Source organism: Pongo abelii, chromosome 12, assembly GCF_028885655.2.
Source record: "Pongo abelii isolate AG06213 chromosome 12, NHGRI_mPonAbe1-v2.0_pri, whole genome shotgun sequence".
Lineage (NCBI taxonomy): Eukaryota > Metazoa > Chordata > Mammalia > Primates > Hominidae > Pongo > Pongo abelii.
This window is the reverse complement of record NC_071997.2, coordinates 32,196,613-32,214,143: the sequence shown is the minus strand read 5'-3', so window position 1 is coordinate 32,214,143 and position 17,531 is coordinate 32,196,613. Positions and strand designations below refer to the sequence as shown.

At 41.3% G+C, this 17,531-nt stretch overlaps 1 protein-coding gene across 6 annotated transcripts in view; it reads right to left on the bottom strand.

The window, feature by feature from the left end:
- The window catches only part of IL1RL2 (interleukin 1 receptor like 2), a 55,362-nt gene extending 38,685 nt beyond the window's left edge, over window positions 1-16,677 (bottom strand). For 2 of the 6 annotated variants that reach the window (XM_024242013.3, XM_063713531.1), the window contains exons 1-4: window positions 15,731-15,877; window positions 14,327-14,561; window positions 11,666-11,861; window positions 256-415 (exon numbers count right to left, since the gene is read on the bottom strand). In XM_024242013.3, coding sequence (XP_024097781.2) covers window positions 256-415; window positions 11,666-11,861; window positions 14,327-14,561; window positions 15,731-15,788 — 649 coding nt within the window. In that variant the 5' untranslated portion in view covers window positions 15,789-15,877. Of the gene's footprint in view, window positions 1-255; window positions 416-11,665; window positions 11,862-14,326; window positions 14,562-15,523; window positions 15,567-15,730; window positions 15,878-16,571 lie in introns of those variants that run through there. The other 4 variants (XM_024242014.3, XM_063713532.1, XM_063713533.1 and 1 more) reach the window with 4 other exon arrangements.
- Window positions 16,678-17,531: the final 854 nt, after the last annotated feature.

Below are 17,531 nucleotides of genomic sequence, written 5' to 3'. Positions count from 1 at the left end.
TCATTTAGTTTTCACAAATCAACCAAGAGTTTTGAGTGTTCTGTTGTTCAGAAGAGGAAACTAAGCTGCTCATGCCCTTCTGCCTCACTCTTCCCACCTTCTGATTCTAACAGTGGCAGGTCTGAGAGCCTGCTAGCCTTCAGGGAAACCAGGACCTAGAATCACTCCTGCCAAAAGCCCAAAGCCCAAAGCCAGAAGCCAGTTCACACAAAGCCAAGAGAATACAAGGTGACAGGCATACATGAGCATACTTACTGATGCTCACAGTGATGCCATTTAAAACCTCGTACTGTTTTCCTGAGTGTGTCAGTATGGCTTGACACGCGTAGTTCCCTCTGTCCTCCGCCGAGACATTGCTCACCAAAAGCCTGGTTTCCAAAACAGTAAACCGCTCCCCTTTAATCTCGTTACAGTCCTAATACAAATAAAAACAAAATTCAATTCAATGAATACTCAGAAACCTGTGTGATCCCTAGAATTTAGGTAATTTACAGTCTAACTGGAAGACAACAGATAGCTAGCTAGCTAGGTAAATAGAAAAATAGGTAGATGATAGATTGATGATAGATGGATAGATAGGCAGCAGAATTCCTTGCCCAGTCTGTATATAATGTGTATATATGTGTGTGTGTGTACATATATATGTGCATGTGTGTGTATATAGATAAACACAGATTTGACAAAGGATATTTTACAGGCTGAAGTGAATGATACAAACATTAAGTCTAGTAGAAGTTGAGAGGAGAGTGGCCTACGTGAGTTCGAAGGAGGACTTCATGGAGGAAAACTGAGCCTGGGTCAGTTTTTCGCAGGAGGACATGAACAGGCAGGAACGTCCTCCACCTTCAGGGGCCCATGTCTGCCAGTGGACTCCCACTTAATGGCCCAAGTCCCTCTGCCAAGACTGGAAACCCAGGTGAATAATGACTGCTCCCACTGCCTTGTGGGCCCAATTACACTTTCTGCACTTATCAAGCATTGGACTTTATAGAAGTCCAAAATAATTCTTCACCAACATCCAATTTGAAGGTCTCAACAGTGAGCAAAGGATGCCGGCCAGGTTTATGGGGGGCAGATGTCACATCACTTCTCCCACTCCCCATTCCTCCTCCATGGACAAGGCAACAACCTCACACCCAACCAACCAGAAGGCCAGTGAGTCTTAGGAATGCTGTCTCTCCCAGCAACCACCCAGAGGGCAAGCCTCACCATTCCTCTGTCCTGTCCTAGGCTCACATTCTCATGCTAATCACCACTTCTTTCACCCCTTGGGCCCACTTCTGAATTCTCCCAAACCTGTTCCCTGTCCTTCAAGAAGCTGCAGTCCACAGAGTGACTGCTTAGCTAATTGAGTCCATTTGTTCATTCAAACATTTGAGTTCCTGCAGTTTGCCTGCACTGTGACAGGCCTGGCCACGCAGGACTAAGATGCAATCCCTCTACTCAGGAAGTGCACAATCTAAAAGATAAAATCAACATGCAAACCCCTAATTAAATAAATATTTACCTGCCCAAGTGTTAAGCTCTCTCCTCACTTAGGCAGGGTTCAGAGTCACACTTCATTCTCCACCCCTGGAACAGCATGACTAGAGCCGCCCAGCAGGATGCAGTAAATAATTAATGCCAAACAAGCATTGGCTTATTTATAATGTGAAACGTTACTTCCTAGAAGGCTTACATTATTTCCCTATAAATACCTGATATGGGAAACCAACTCATAATCTAACAACTGCTTATCAAACAAAATGGGAATTACTAATCAGAGTTAGATGTATAAAGGGATCAGACTCTGATATTGTGATGTATCCTTCTTTAGGATACAGTCAAGCACGTTTTTTCTTGTTTTCTGAGACAGGGTCTTAGCTCTGTCGCCCACTTCCTGAGCTCGGGGGACCCTCCCACTCCAGCCTCCTGAGTAGCTGGGACTACAGGTACGCGCCACCACACCCCAATTTTTTGTTTTTTTAGTACAGATGGGGTTTCACCATGAAGCCCAGGCTGGTCTCGAACACCTGGGCTCAAGGAGTCTGCCCACCTCAGCCTCCCAAAGTGCTAGGATTACAGGAGTAAGCCACTGCACTCAGTCCAAACAAAGCACAATGTCTAGTCCTCGCACTTCATAAACCTCTTCCCTGGACAGACTGCCCTGCATAGTCTGTGGCTAGGCACAGTCTCTGGGCCTCCCTTTCTGTGCTTCTATGGCTGAGCAGTCCTCTTTCTGATGGATTCATTCTTTCTTTCAAGATATATATAGTTTAATCATCTATCTTAAAGTTCAGCCTTGCAGCTGAGGGCCATTCTGTCGCTTTGCTATAACTTGGACTGCCTCTATTCTGATCCACTGGAACATTATTTCAAAGTTTAAACTCTCAATAAGCTTGGATTTAAATTTAAAATCTTTAGGGTAATGTTTCACTAACAAGATTTAAAATTAAAATATTAAGAACAATAGCGTCCACTTTTGAATGCCTTATATATTCCAGGCATCATGAAGAAAACTCCTGACCCAGCATGTACAATATTTCAGAAACACAAAATAGCCTTGAGAATTCTTACTAAGATGCAGTGGGTACAGAATAGTGATGGAGATAAAACTGGTGAGGCAGTCAGGAGACCTGTCACAGAAAACCATGAAGAGGAGATGAGCATCAGAAGCTTTCTGAGCAAGAGAATAAGACAATCAGATTTTCTTTTGAGAAAGATCCTTTAGTTGCCATGTAGTTTAAAGGATTAAAATAGTGCAATGCTAAAGACCATTGAGATTTTATTTCCATAAACTGAGATCAAATGGAACCTAAACTAAGGCAGGGAAGTAGGGATAGCAAGTAAAAAACAAAAAACAATTATTTTAAGCAGTTCCAGTCCACAGAATTTAGTGACAAACTTGGAATACGCAGAGGGAGCAGGACTTCTACAGTCTTAGCTTAGGTAAGCAAAGGTGTTACTAGGAAGAAGAAGGAATGCAAAGAAATGAAGAAAATGATCCTATTTGGGGTAAGATTAAAAAATAACTCTAACCATGGTGCATAGGGTGAGTGGTGGGGATGGGAGGGTCTAAGGAGATTGTATATTAGACGACTGGACAAAGAAATCCAGAGGTTGGAAGAAAGGTCCAAGTGGAAGAGAATTGGGAGCCATATGGAGAATATAGAGCCAAACAGATGGTTCTATAAATCATCCACTTGAATGTAAGCAAAAGCAAGCACAGAAGATGACCACGGCTGAAACCATGGGGAACCTCAAATCCTAAGACCCAAATATAGAGGAAAAGAACTCCATGATGATTACAAAGGAAGCGCCAGAAAAAAAATAAAAATAAAAAAGATAAACAGAGACAAAGAATAAGTCTTAGAAGGAAATGAGAAAGGAGTTCCCAGCTGATGGGAGTGCCCAGCAATGTTGAATGCCACAATCAGGTTGAAAATGAATGTCAATTTAGCAACTGGAGAGTGCGAAGTAACTTTAGCAAGTTCAGATTGAGCACAGTGATAGGGACCCAAAACCACTGTGCTGAGGAGTAATTTGGGATTGAAACAACAAATTGGAGACATTACCAGTTTTCCAGATGTAGACAGATGTCTTAATACCCAAACCTTGTTCTCTGTAAGCTCTTCAATTTCAAAGACTTCCTGGGGACTTCTCTCAGTTTTCAATTCTCCCAGACATAAGCCAGGATTTTCATAGGGATTTGCCATCATCCCGAACCTCTGTCTCCAAATTCTTAAAATTAAATATATTACTTTCTGACTGATTCCCTATTCCAGCTCATTCATTCCTTTATTGAAACTAAATAATAATCTCTAATATTTATTTATTAGGTACTTATTATATACTCATGCTGAACTAAATGCTTCGTGGATAGATTAGATCATTTAATCTTTGAAACAGGGCCATGAGGCCACATATCTCTGTCTGGATTTAGCAAACAAAAATTATTCTATATTTTATGCAGAAAAGGATTCAAGACAAGATACTAGGTGCTTTGCTAAATCTGTGAAAGTACTCAGGAAGTGGCATCGAGGCCAGAACCACACTGCAGAAGTAGCTCACCCCGAGAGCCACTACCCCTACCACAACCTGGAAAGTGGGGAATCAACTCTGAAATACACCACCTGCAATTCAGAGACCAGGAGTTGCCACTTATGCAACTCCAGTGTGTCAAGTAATGCCACATCAGGAAGAGCCACCCCAACAAATAAAGTGGAATACTCAGCTCCCACAGAACTGGAGACTGGACACTTCAATACTGCTGGAGAAATTTCCGTGTCTCCAGGGCTGTGCTTTCCAGTAGAAAGAGCAGGAAGATCCTCCATCCTCACCTTTACCTCTCAGCAAAGCCAGCTGGAGACATGGAATTCCATCCAGAGCCTTAGCAGTAGGTGACTCAGCAAAATGTAAGGTGGTATGGTCATTTTGTTCCTGTGTCTTTTTAGTTTTATGGCCTCTACAGGATAAAAAGACTCACCATGGGCATCACACTTTTCCTCCTGAACTTTCTATCCATTCAACTCACTTTTCTATCTTAACTGGAATTAGCCCACCTGACCTCTCTACTTTTGTCTAATTTCCAAGCTCTTTCAGGTATCATTTCCTTTCCTGTCCATCTTGAATTCACATGTCCATCACTTCAATCACTTCCCTTCCAATACCTCAACTCTGCAGCCCTCCGTCCTTCCAGCATCTTCACCTGCAAAGCCCCCATTCTGATGGATCCCTTCATCCCTCTCCTACAACGCTTCAACCAGAGAGCAGAGCACTATAGGAGATAATCACATAAACAGGCGTCTTAGTACCACTACAAATTAATGGTCTTCACCTTAGAAATTCTTTGCATCTCCATCTATTTACTTACATTACTCTTTCAAATTTTCCCCATAACATCTCCTTACAATTAGAAAAATTAGGGGCCCTCAGACATGAGTTCCTCCTTTTCCCTCATTTTTCAGTTCTACTTTATAACTTTCTGAAATGAACCGCACTTAACTTGATTTCTAGGATAGTCCAAATGATCAGCATGCCACCATTCTCAAGGCCTTCCAATGTATTCACTACAGCCCCTACAGAAGGACTTTTCTCAAATGTGAATTTGCTCATGCCATTCTCCTGCTGGTAGGATTCACTGTTGAAATGCTTTAGGTTGGCATAAATGGTGTTTATTTTCTAGCACCATCTTTCTACATGTGCCCTAAACTCTAACCAAGGCTCCCAAACACCATTCTCTTTCTCACCCAATGCCTTTGCACCTGCTGCTTCCTTCTAATTACTGACCTTCCTTGCCGTACCCACCAGGCTAACTGTGTTCACTCTTCAAGCACAGTTCAAAGTCACTTTTTCCAGGAAGCATAGCCACGGACATTCCCAGGGTCTGCTCTAGTTATGTTCACCTCATGCTGTAATAAAATTCTTAGTTTACTTGTCTGCTTCCTCTGATAAATTGTAACTTCTTTGAAGACATATGACATCCCTTGGCACAGCACCAAGAAGATCACAGACTCCAGATACTTGCAGAATTGATTCCAACCCTCTGGTTTTACAGAAGACAACACTGAGGCCCAAAGAATGATTCCAGTTCTGAGCACATGGTAGTGGCAGAAACAGCCATACCTGGATCACCAAATCTGAGCAGGTGGTATAGTATCAGGTGACCCCTCCTGCTTACACTGCTGACCCTCAGCTTTTGCCTACATTTGCAAGCCCAGGGGTTGTTTTTAAAACAAAGACATCTAAGCCCCACCCATGGGTGACCTGCTTCAGTTAGCAGAGGGTGAGGCTGAACATCAGAATTCTTAATAGATCCAGAGGATCAAATCCGATGCTCACTTAGGATTGCTAGTCACAGCCCTGAGTCCATCTCCAAGTGCTGCAGAAACAGAAGTTAGAATAGCCAAGGCAACATTTCAGAAAAAGGAAAAGCAGAGGACTTCTACAAAACTTAAGACTTATCTAAAGCCATAATAATTAACAAGGATAAGGGCCCGATGCGCTGGCCTACACCTGTAATCCCAGTACTTTGGGAGACTGAGACAAGTGGATCATCTGAGGTCAGTAGTTTGAGACAGCCTGCCCAACATGGTGAAATCCTGTCTCTAGTAAAAATACCAAAAATTAGCCAGTCATAGTGGTGTGCACCTGTAATCCCAACTACTCTGGAGGCTGAGGCAGGAGAATGGCTTGAACCCAGGAGGCAGAGGTTGCAGTCAGTCAAGACCACACCACTGCCCTCTAGCCTAGGAGAGAGACTGAGACTCCATCTGAAAAAAGAAAAGAAAGAAAAGAAAGAAAGGAAAGAAGAAAGAAAGAAAGAAAGAAAGGAAAGAAGAAAGAAAGAAAGAAAGAAAGAAAGAAAGAAAGAAAGAAAGAAAGAAAGAAAGAAAGAAAGAAAGAAAGAAAGAAAGAAAGAAAGGAAGGAAGGAAGGAAGGAAGGAAGGAAGGAAGGAAGGAAGGAAGGAAGGGAGAAAGAAATAGAATAAGGGAACGCTACAGAGGGTTCTGAAACAGATCTACACACAAAGACCAATATGATTTACGTCAGAGGTGGCATGCAAAGCAACGTGAAAAGAACAGGTAAACTATAAGTCCACAGAGAAAAAAATTACATTTGACCCTACCAACACTACAAACTTAAAAATCAGTGGAAAAAGAAAAACAATGAAACTTCAAGAAGAAAATATAGGAAAAAAGGTCTTTTTACTTTGGGGTAGGAAAAAGATTCTTTTTTTTTTTTTTTTTTCAGAAAAAAATATTTTACAAAAATCAATTCAAGACGGATTAAAGACTTAAATGTTAGACCTAAAACCATAAAAACCCTAGAAGAAAACCTAGCCATTACCATTCAGGACATAGGCATGGGCAAGGACTTCATGTCTAAAACACCAAAAGCAATGGCAACAAAAGCCAAAATTGACAAATAGGATCTAATTAAACTAAAGAGCTGCTGCACAGCAAAGGAAACTACCATCAGAGTGAACAGGCAACCTACAAAATGGGATAAAATTTTCGCAACCTACTCATCTGACAAAGGGCTAATATCCAGAATCTACAATGAACTCCAACAAATTTACAAGAAAAAAACAAACAACCCCATCAAAAAGTGGGCGAAGGACATGAACAGACACTTCTCAAAAGAAGATATTTATGCAGCCAAAAAACACATGAAAAAATGCTCACCATCACTGGCCATCAGAGAAATGCAAATCAAAACCACAATGAGATACCATCTCACACCAGTTAGAATGGCAATCATTAAAAAGTCAGGAAACAACAGGTGCTGGAGAGGATGTGGAGAAATAGGAACACTTTTACACTGTTGGTGGGACTGTAAACTAGTTCAACCCTTGTGGAAGTCAGTGTGGCGATTCCTCAGGGATCTAGAACTAGAAATTCCATTCGACCCAGCCATCCCATTACTGGGTATATACCCAAAGGACTATAAATCATGCTGCTATAAAGACACATGCACACGTATGTTTATTGCGGCATTATTCACAATAGCAAAGACTTGGAACCAACCCAAATGTCCAACAATGATAGACTGGATTAAGAAAATGTGGCACATATACACCATGGAATACTATGCAGCCATAAAAAATGATGAGTTCATGTCCTTTGTAGGGACATGGATGAAATTGGAAATCATCATTCTCAGTAAACTATCGCAAGAACAAAAAACCAAACACCTCATATTCTCACTCATAGGTGGGAATTGAACAATGAGAACACATGGACACAGGAAGGGGAACATCACACTTCGGGGACTGTTGTGGGGTGGGGGGAGGGGGGAGGGATAGCATTGGGAGATATACCTAATGCTAGATGACGAGTTGGTGGGTGCAGCGCACCAGCATGGCACATGTATACATATGTAACTTACCTGCACATTGCGCACATGTACCATAGAGCCTAAAGTATAATAAGAATAATAAGAATAATAATAATAAAAAGAAAAAAAAAAAAAGAACTACCATTTGATCCAGCAATCCCACTATTGGGTATCTACCCAGTGGAAAATAAGCGATTATATGAAAAAGACACATGCACATGCACGTTTATGGCAGTACAATTGCAAACTTATGGAACCAACTTAAGTGTCCATCAACTAATGAGTGGATAAAGAAAATGTGGTATATATACACCATGGAATACTACTCATCCATAAAAAGGAATGAAATAATGTCTTTTGCAGCAACTTGGATGGAGCTGGAGCCATTATTCTAAGTGAGGCAACGCAGGAATGGAAAACCAAATGTTATATGTTCTCATTTATAAGTGCGAGTTAAGATATGAGGATACAAAGGCATAATAATAATAATATAATGGACTTTGGGAACAGGGCAGAGAGGAAGGTTGGGGTGGAGGTGAGGGATAAACACCGCATATTGGGTACAATGTATACTGCTTGGGTGATGATCCACTAAGATGTCAGAAAGTACCACTAAAGAACTTATCCATGTAACCGGAAAAAGATTCTTAAACAAGTCACAGAAAGTACTAATCACAAAGGAAAATCAATACATCAGACTGCATTAAAACTAGGAAGTCTGAGACCTCATTACCAGAGTAGAAAGCCTAGCCATTGCTTAGAAGGACACATTGTAACAGTTACTGATATCCAGATCGATAAAGAACTACTACGAATCAATGAGAAATAGACAAGAGGCTAGCAAACCACACAACTGGCCAAATGTGGCTAACCACCTGTTTTTGTAAATAAAATGTTATTGAAACACAACCACACTCCTTCATTTCTACATTGTCTACAACTGTTTTTGTGCTTCCAAAACAGAGTTGAGTGGGTGAAACAGAGACCATCTGGCCTACAATGCCTAAAATATTTATTATTTGGCTTTTCACAGAAAAAAAAAAATGATACCCCCTGGACAAGGTAACCCGCAGCCACTCAGGAGGCTGAGGCAGAAGGGTCACTTGAGCCCAGGGGTTCAAGGTTACAGTGAACTATGATTGCACTACCGCACTCCAGCCTGGGCAACAGAGCAAGAGCTTGTCTCAAAAAAAATTTTCACAAGCAAGCACTCAAAGAAAAAAATTACACACACACACACAGACATCCAAGTGCCAATAAGAAAATTTAAAGAAGATCAACATTATCAGTTATCGGGGAAGTGTTAATTAAAGCTGAAATGAGACACAATTACTCATTTATCCGAATAGCAAAAATTAAAAAGACTAATAGTACCATGTGTTGTCAGGTATAGGGGCATAAATAACTCTTATACACTGCTGCTGGAACTGTAAATTGGCACCAATTTGGAAAATGGTTTGGCATTTTCTACATACCCTTATGACCCAACTATTTCACTCTCATGTAATATGTCCCACAAAATTGCATTCATAAGTGAGGAAAGTGTTCATACCAGCTTTGTTTCTAAGACCCAGAAATTGGAAATGACTCAAGAGTCTAACAATAATAATAATGAAATAGTACACAGCAATGCAAATGGATGAAATATAGCCACATGAAACAGCATAGATGATTCCCACTGATTTGCTATTGAGCCAAGGAAGCTAGACATAAATACTACATATGCTTTTATTCAAATTAAATAAAATTCAAAAACTGGTAAATCCAATCTATGACAGCATAAATCAGGGAAGTGGTTATTTGGGGGACTAGGGAGGCATAGTTTTTGCAAGATGGAAGAGGTGGGCCTTCGGAGGTGCTAGTAATGTTTCTTTCTTAACTTTCATGGGAAATGGTAATTAAAAGGTATGTTCACTTTCTGATAATCCAACAAGTTTGTCCATTTATGATTTCTGCGTTTTATATGTATATGTTATACTTCAATGAAAAGGGGTTTTTTAATGTATTGCAAACAATCATACCCAGGATATATAAATATATAAAATCTCCTATAAGTCACAAGAAAATGGCATGAAAAGTAAAATAAGAAATATACCAAAAAGTAAAATAAGAAATATACCAAAAGATATGAGTGGGCAGTTCAGATCCAGAAATGGCCAATAAACATGAAAAAAGTGGTCAATCTCACTAATAATTAAGGAAAAGCAAAATAAAATAAAAAGGTACATTTTATACTCACCAAATTGATTTTAAAAATCAAAGGCTTATAATACAAAGTTCAACACAAGGTTGTAGGAAATCTAGAATACTCCTGGTGAGCCATGCACGGTGGTTCATGCCTATAATCCCACCACTTTGGGAGGCCAAGGCTGGAGGACCACTTGAGGCCAGGAGTTCGACACCAGTCTGGGCATCATAGCAAGATTCTGTCGCCGCAAAAAATTTTTAAAATTACCTGGGCTTCCACTTGAGCCCAGGAGTTAGGCTGCAGTGAGCCATGATCACACCACTGCACTCCAGCCTGGACAAGAGTGAGACTCTGTCATAAAATAAAGTAAAATAAAATTCTCCTGGCAAAAGCATAAACTGATACAAAATTCTGTGAAGCAATTTGTGTAACATCAACAAAGTTGAATATTTTGTTCATCTGCATGCCCTACAAATGAACAATTCTAGGGCTAGTAATCTTAGAGAAATGCATTCACCTGCAAACGTGCCTTAAAAGACAGGTATAAGGACATTCACTTCCACATTTCTTGTAAAAGAGGGAAACTAAACAACCTAAATGAACATGAAACATACAACAGAAAGGATCAACAAAGTCAAAAGTTAGCTTTTGAAAAGAGTACTAGAACTGACAAGTCTCTGATGAAACTAATCAAGTAAGTGTGTGTGTGCATGTGTGTGTGTGTGTGTGTGTAAGAAAGAATGAATAATGACTGAAGGTGAACCTTACTTTGAAGGTTTTGATGTCTGCAGACATTAAAAGAGAAGAGCTGCTAAACAATTTTCCAGAATATATGAAACCTTTAATGAAATGAGAAACTTCCTAAGACACAAAATCTTACCAAACTCACACAAGAGAAAGTAAGAAACTTGCATAATTCTTTCACCATTAAAGAAATTGAATCAATAGATGAAAATCTTCCCGTAAAGAAAACTCATGACCCAGAGGGGTGTGCTGGCAAGGGTTAACAAGCAGGAAAAACTAATTCCAATCTCAAATAACTAGCCCGTTCTCCTCCATGCCAAGAGTTACCTTTTATGTCAACATATGCCAGGATCATCAAGAAAAGAGAACTTTTGAAGATGAAAACACAAAGTGCAGAAAGATGAGCATAAAAAAGGAAGGGCTAGAAAGAGCTAGACTATATTTTTTTATTTGCTAGTATAGCATTATACAAGAATAATCACAGGGCACTAATCATGGTAGCCACAGCTGAGGAAGGTGTGATGAGCCCAGAGAAAATATGGAAAGGTAGCAAGAATGAGGTTTTCCAGGGGGTGACCTCTTAGAATTTGTGATTATTGAACCATGTGCACATAGTATGCATTTAAACAAACATAATTAATGTTAGAAAAAAAAGAATAGCCTGAAAAATAAGAATAACTGGAGGAAGGTGGTGGATCCAAATAATAAAATATTACAAAGCTATAATAACCAAAAATTTTAAAAAACAGTAATTAAGAAGGTAACGTTATCAATGACTGCTAGCTAGCTAATGTATCTTAGGCACACAACTTTCTTTACCAATTCTGCCTTAAAAAATACAACTTAACCTATAACAAACAGTGGGCTTTAAAGAAAAGGAGAAAAATATCAATAAGAAAAATTTTTTTTTTTACCTTATACCACTTTATTGGACCCAAAACGCAACTCTTCGGGAAGTGCAGATGACATGTGAGACTATCATCTTTTCCAAGATGTAATATTTGCTTGTACTCATCTGATAAATTTGGTAAACCACTTATGGAAGTGTCACACCAATGTTTTTCAAAAACAGTTAGGTTTACATGTATTCTATGACAGCTGTCTCTACCCCTGTAAGACAGATTGAGACCTCATAAACTCTTTAAAACAAATCACAAAATCAAATAATTCAGCCCATTTTCAAATGTCTTCAAATCATTTTCACAGCACTGTGCAAACCCTCTGCCTCTAATAAAGCACTAAGCACCCACAAATGATTCATCACAAAAGGACAAATGGTATTCGTACAGTGGAGGAACTGGACAACACCTTAACTGAGTGATCAAAATGGACATCACCAACTAGGGGCAAGTGGACGCCACATGCCTCTGAGTAATATTCTGAAGAGGACACAAAGCACTCACCTAGCATTCCAGCCAAAATGGCTGAACCTAATCATGAAGAAATACCTGACAAACCCCAATGAAGGAGATAATACAAAATAATTGCTTATAGTTCTTAAAAATGTCAGTATCATGAAAAACAAAGACTGAGGAACTGTTTCAGATTAAAAGAAATTAAATATTCATGGCAACCAAAGGCAATGCATGATCCCAGATTGGTAACTGTACTGGAAAAGAAAGAAAAACACTATAAAAGGTCTTCAATGAGACCATTGATAAGATTAGAATATAGATTATAGATTAAGGTATTATATGATGTTTAAGTTTCCTGAATTTGATAACTATACTATGATTATGTAAGAAATAAATAAATATACATTGAAAGGAAATAGGAAATATACACTGTTGATAGGAAATATACATTGAAATATTAAGGGCTAAGAGGGTATGATGTATACAGCTGAAATGGTTTAAAAAATGGTTTAGGAGAAAAATATTGTTTATAATTTATATCATATGTATGGTGAAAGAGAAAATTATAAGATAAATGTAAAAATATATTCTTAAAAATGAGGAATCTAGATAAAGGGTAGAAGGAAGTTCTTGATACTATTCCTGCAAAATTTATTTAAATTTAAAATTATTTCAAAGCAAAAAGTAAAAATATACAGTTTCCTAAACACATATCCTATCTGGATGTTAGTAATAAAAGTCTTGGAGAATTCATTTTCATTTTCTTTCATGGCAGATAATATCTTTGTCAATTTCTATTAAAAATTATTTTTCCTCATTTCACAGCTCCCAGATTTAAATAGTTTAAATCTAGCTTCGACATCCAGATTCATTTATGTGATGTATGATCTTCAAGTCTAGTTAATAATTCACAGCCTAGGCTAAAATAGGAAAGCAGACCTCCAGGTGCTCTGAGCGGTTTATTAGCAACTAAATCTGTGGAAAGGAGCCAGGCAGAGCTAACGACCACTTCCACTTGTGAACCACTCAATTTTGTGCATTTAGTCTGTCTGGTGTATAGAAATGAGGAATCTAACAGGAATCAGAGTGAGACACGGGCCATGCTGGGACACAGAAAGTGGCTGGCAAATATCATGGAATCAAAACAAGAGAGAGAGAATGGAGTACCTACTTCACACCTGATCTCAGTTAATTTGCACCTCAAGCCTATCAGGCCAGCATTACTTCCATTTTACAGAAAAAACTAAGGCTCAGAGAAATCAAGTAATTTGTTAAGGTCATGCAAGCCAGTGTGGGAGAGTCACGAAATTGGGCCCTCAGGCTAAATTTGGTCTACAGATGTGTTTTATTCAGGCCCCACAAAGCTTTACAAATTATAAAAAGTTGCGCACACAAATTCCGATTTCCATATTCCCTTGAAAAGTGAGAAGATGGGCTTGACCTGAATAGACAGCTACCTTTGAGTAGCTTTCCAGTTGACCACAGTCACCAGCAGGCCTGTGTTATTCATATTTCTTAGCACAGTGAGGTCTGGAACATACTCGATGCTTACTCCCTGCCTTAAGCAGATTCCTTGTGAAAAGGGCTCATAGGAGGCTCATTCCTATCTGGATGTGCCATTTCCCACAAAAACTTTTGGCATTTCAAGAAAGATGGCAGCGGCTGGGCTAGGTGGCTCAGGCCTGTAATCCCAGCACTTTGGGAGGCCAAGACGGGCGGATCATGAGTTCAGTAGCTCGAGATCATCCTAGCTAACACGGTGAAACCCCATCTCTACTAAAAATACAAAAGATTAGCCAAGCGTGGTGGCATGCGCCTATAGTCCCAGCTACTTGGGAAGCTGAGGCAGGAGAATCACTTGAACCTGGGAGGAGGAGGTTGCAGTGAGCGGAGATCGCCGCCACTGCACTCCAGCCTGGTGACGGAGCGAGACTGCATCTCAAAAAAAAAATAATAATAATACTGGGACAAACACACTTTGTGAGTGGGTCTGGTCTGAGGTGCCATTTCCATAGGGAAAGATGAATATCAGGTTCCAAAAATGATTTACAAATCTGTTCTGTTTAAAAATGTGTTCACTGGAAATTGTCTTGTAACAATTATAAAAACATACAACAACATAATTCTTCTCAAGAGTTTTCTATGTTCATTAAGAATTTTCCTAAAATAATTTATACATACACACACATGGGTTAGTTATATTTTAAATTAGGAACTTACTTTATAACACATTGGTAGACTCCTGAGTCCCCCCATTCCATGGGGAGAAACAAAATCCAAGTCTCATCCTGGTGAATTCTAGACTGTATGTTTTTGGACACTGGGATTTTGCTAGAATTTTTATGCCATGTTACACTGACTTCCCCAGATGTTATGGGAGGGAATGTACAATTAAAAGCAAAAGGCTGGCTTGCTGAAAGCATCTCATTTTTCGTAAAAATGTCCTTGCATCCAGCTAGGGAAAGAAAAACAAAACAAAACAATACAATTATCCATGAAAGAAAACTTCAGTTTTATTTACTGTTAGTTTTTTTAAATGCCTCTTCAATTTTCCAGCCAATTTGAAATTTTATTTGGGAGTTTCTTGAGTCTGGAAGTTTCCTAAAAATAGCCTTCTGATTATAAAGTATAATTCCAAGTTCTTTAAATGTATCCATAAAACAGAATTTACTCCGTTCCCTCCTCACAAACCTCTTCCCCATCGGGAGTGATTTCCCTCTTTCCCTTCTATTCTACGACCCTTAGTTCTTTTCATCCACAGAGTTCTTTACCCTGTACTCATCTACAGAGTAAAGCAACCCTTCTTGTCTTTTCTGTTTCTGCTCTGCCATCCAGTTATTTTACTCTGTCTTGAGTAAAAGGTATTTCATCCCAAAACGATTGTTTAAAAAAAAAAAAATTGGTTCACTTTTAAAGTTCATTTCTACCAAATTTCCTTTTTTTTTTTTTTTTTTTTTTTTGAGACAGAGTCTCGCTCTGTTGCCCAGGCTGGAGTGCAGAGGCTCAATCTCGGCTCACTGCAAGCTCCGCCTCCCGGGTTCACGCCATTCTCCTGCCTCAGCCTCCTGAGTAGCTAGGGCTACAGGCGCCCGCCACCATGCCCAGCTAATTTTTTTTTTTTGTATTTTTAGCAGAGACAAGGTTTCACCGTGTTGGCCAGGATGGTCTCGATCTCCTGACCTCATGATCCGCCCGCCTTGGCCTCCCAAAGTACTGGGATTACAGGCATGAGCCACTGCGCCCGGCCATACCAAATTTCTTAGAAGAAATTTGTTCTATTGACGGTTTCCTTGCTTTCACCTTGTGTCATAAAATAACCCTTTATCTTATAAAATAGCCAGTGGTAATTCCATTTGAGCGTTTTTACTCAAGTCTTCACTTGCAATTTGCCTAACTCCTTCCCCTCCCCAAAGTCACCTCCAACCTCAAAGGCGACATTCAGGGCTGAGCATCCGAGCACGTGGAGCTGGTTCGCTGTTTCCTCTTCCGCGGAACTCCGCCTGGCGGTCTGGGGAGCGGAAGGAGCCGCGCTCGGGCTGACGCGATCCCCGGGGGCTCCCAATGAGAGGCCAGGAGCCTGTGGACTAGGGCGGCCCCTGGGAACGGAGGACCCACGGAACGTACCTGTTGTGACAGACGGTGGAAGGGCGATGGACAACCCGCAGAGCAGCAAGGACCACATCCCCAAACCGGGCTGCAAGGAAGGGAGAAGAGGGTGGGAGGGGAGGACGCAGTAGGGCGGGCCCGAGGCGCCGGCGTGGGCGACCTCGGAATCTCAAAGACAACCGCCCAGGCCGCTGACCTTCCCTTTTTCCTAGGGAGCCCTCCGACTTTGGCCCCACGTTTCCCCAAAGACTGTTCTTCCCCTCTCTCCTTCGTCTGGGCGCCCGACCAGGATCCAGGGCAGGGAGCTCGCCCCGCAGCAGAGGAGAATGGGCGAGGAGTGGGCGGCGGCCGCGGTGGGGACCGCGTGGGAGCTGCTTCTGCCACCTGACAGCGAAGCAGGCTGGTGTCCAGAGCCCCCGCGAGGGCCAGGGCGCCCCCAGCGCAGCCTGCGGCCTGGGTTCCAGACGTGGGACCCCATCCCCGCCCGCGGCGCACGGAGCCTCCCCTGCGCGCCTGTGTCCTCGGGATCCACCCGAGCCTGGCGGTCTAAGCAGAAACCCCAAACAACCGCTCACTGGGGAGCAGCCAGGGCAGGCCTACCTGGCAAGGGCCGGCGGGAAAGGAGAAAGGAAGGCAGGGAGCCGCTGGAGCTGAAAGTAGCCGCGAGCTCCACTCCTCGACCCAGAGACGGAGTCGGCTCCCCCATGGTCACCTAGCCGGTGGGGGCCCGCCTGGGGGGCCTGATCCCTGGCCTGCAGTGGCACACATTGTTGCCACGTCTTTTTCTGCACACCTCTCCTACTGTCAGGGCCCCACCCATGCCTGGCTCAGCCAGATTCCCGGCCCGGTGTCTACCTGCCTGCAGGATTGAAGCGTGCAGGACCTCGTGGAGAGTGGAAAATATGACAAGGACCCGAGCCCTGTCATGCCACTTCCATGCCTAGGTATTTCCCCGCCACCGTGGGCGGGGCAGACCTGCCTTCCCCAGTGGAGCGTAGGAAGGAATGTGACATCACACTAGGAAGTGGCTTGAAAATCTTTGAGCCTGATTTTCTGGCGTCTAAGTTCTTCATCACTAGGAGTGTCTGCTTAAGTCTATTCCAAGCTGAACGTCTAAATGAATTATTCATTCCTTTCCAAATCCCATTTGAGCAGTTACTGCATGCTCTGCATTGGCCTATGTGGAATGACCCCAAAGTGGAAGCCATCCCAAATTCTAAGGAGAATTATGAATCTGCCTGAGTCGTGCTCATTAACTTCTGTAAGACAGGCATCCCATGGTGTTCAAGCACTTCAGAGCCTGAAGACTGTTCCTGTCTAAAACTTCCCGATAAGGTGATGTCAACAGGGACCTGTTGCCCTAGCCATCAGGAGACATCCCAGAGTCATCCCACAGGGCACTGAGATGTAGGAAAAGATTCAAAATGTAATCTCCATTCAATAGATTACTGATTAAGCTCTTCCCGATGGTCTTTGAAAGATCGGAGACAGTGAGACAAAAGCAACCATAGGAGCAGAGATGCAATAATTGTGCTAATAGCAAAGCTTCCTGTGATAGGCTGAAGGTCAGTGGTTTGTAGATTTCTACACTCTTAAAAAAAGTATTGAGGATTCCAAAGTGCTTTTGTCTATGTAGGTTATGCCTGTCCATATTACTACATTAGAAGTTAAAGGGAGAATTTGTAAACATTTACTTTCTTATTTAAGTAACAATAAACCCATTACATGTTAACGCAAATATCATACAATTTATGAAAAATAACTCTACTTTCTAAAACAGGCTTATTGAGAAAAGTGGCATTGTTCTACACAGATGCAG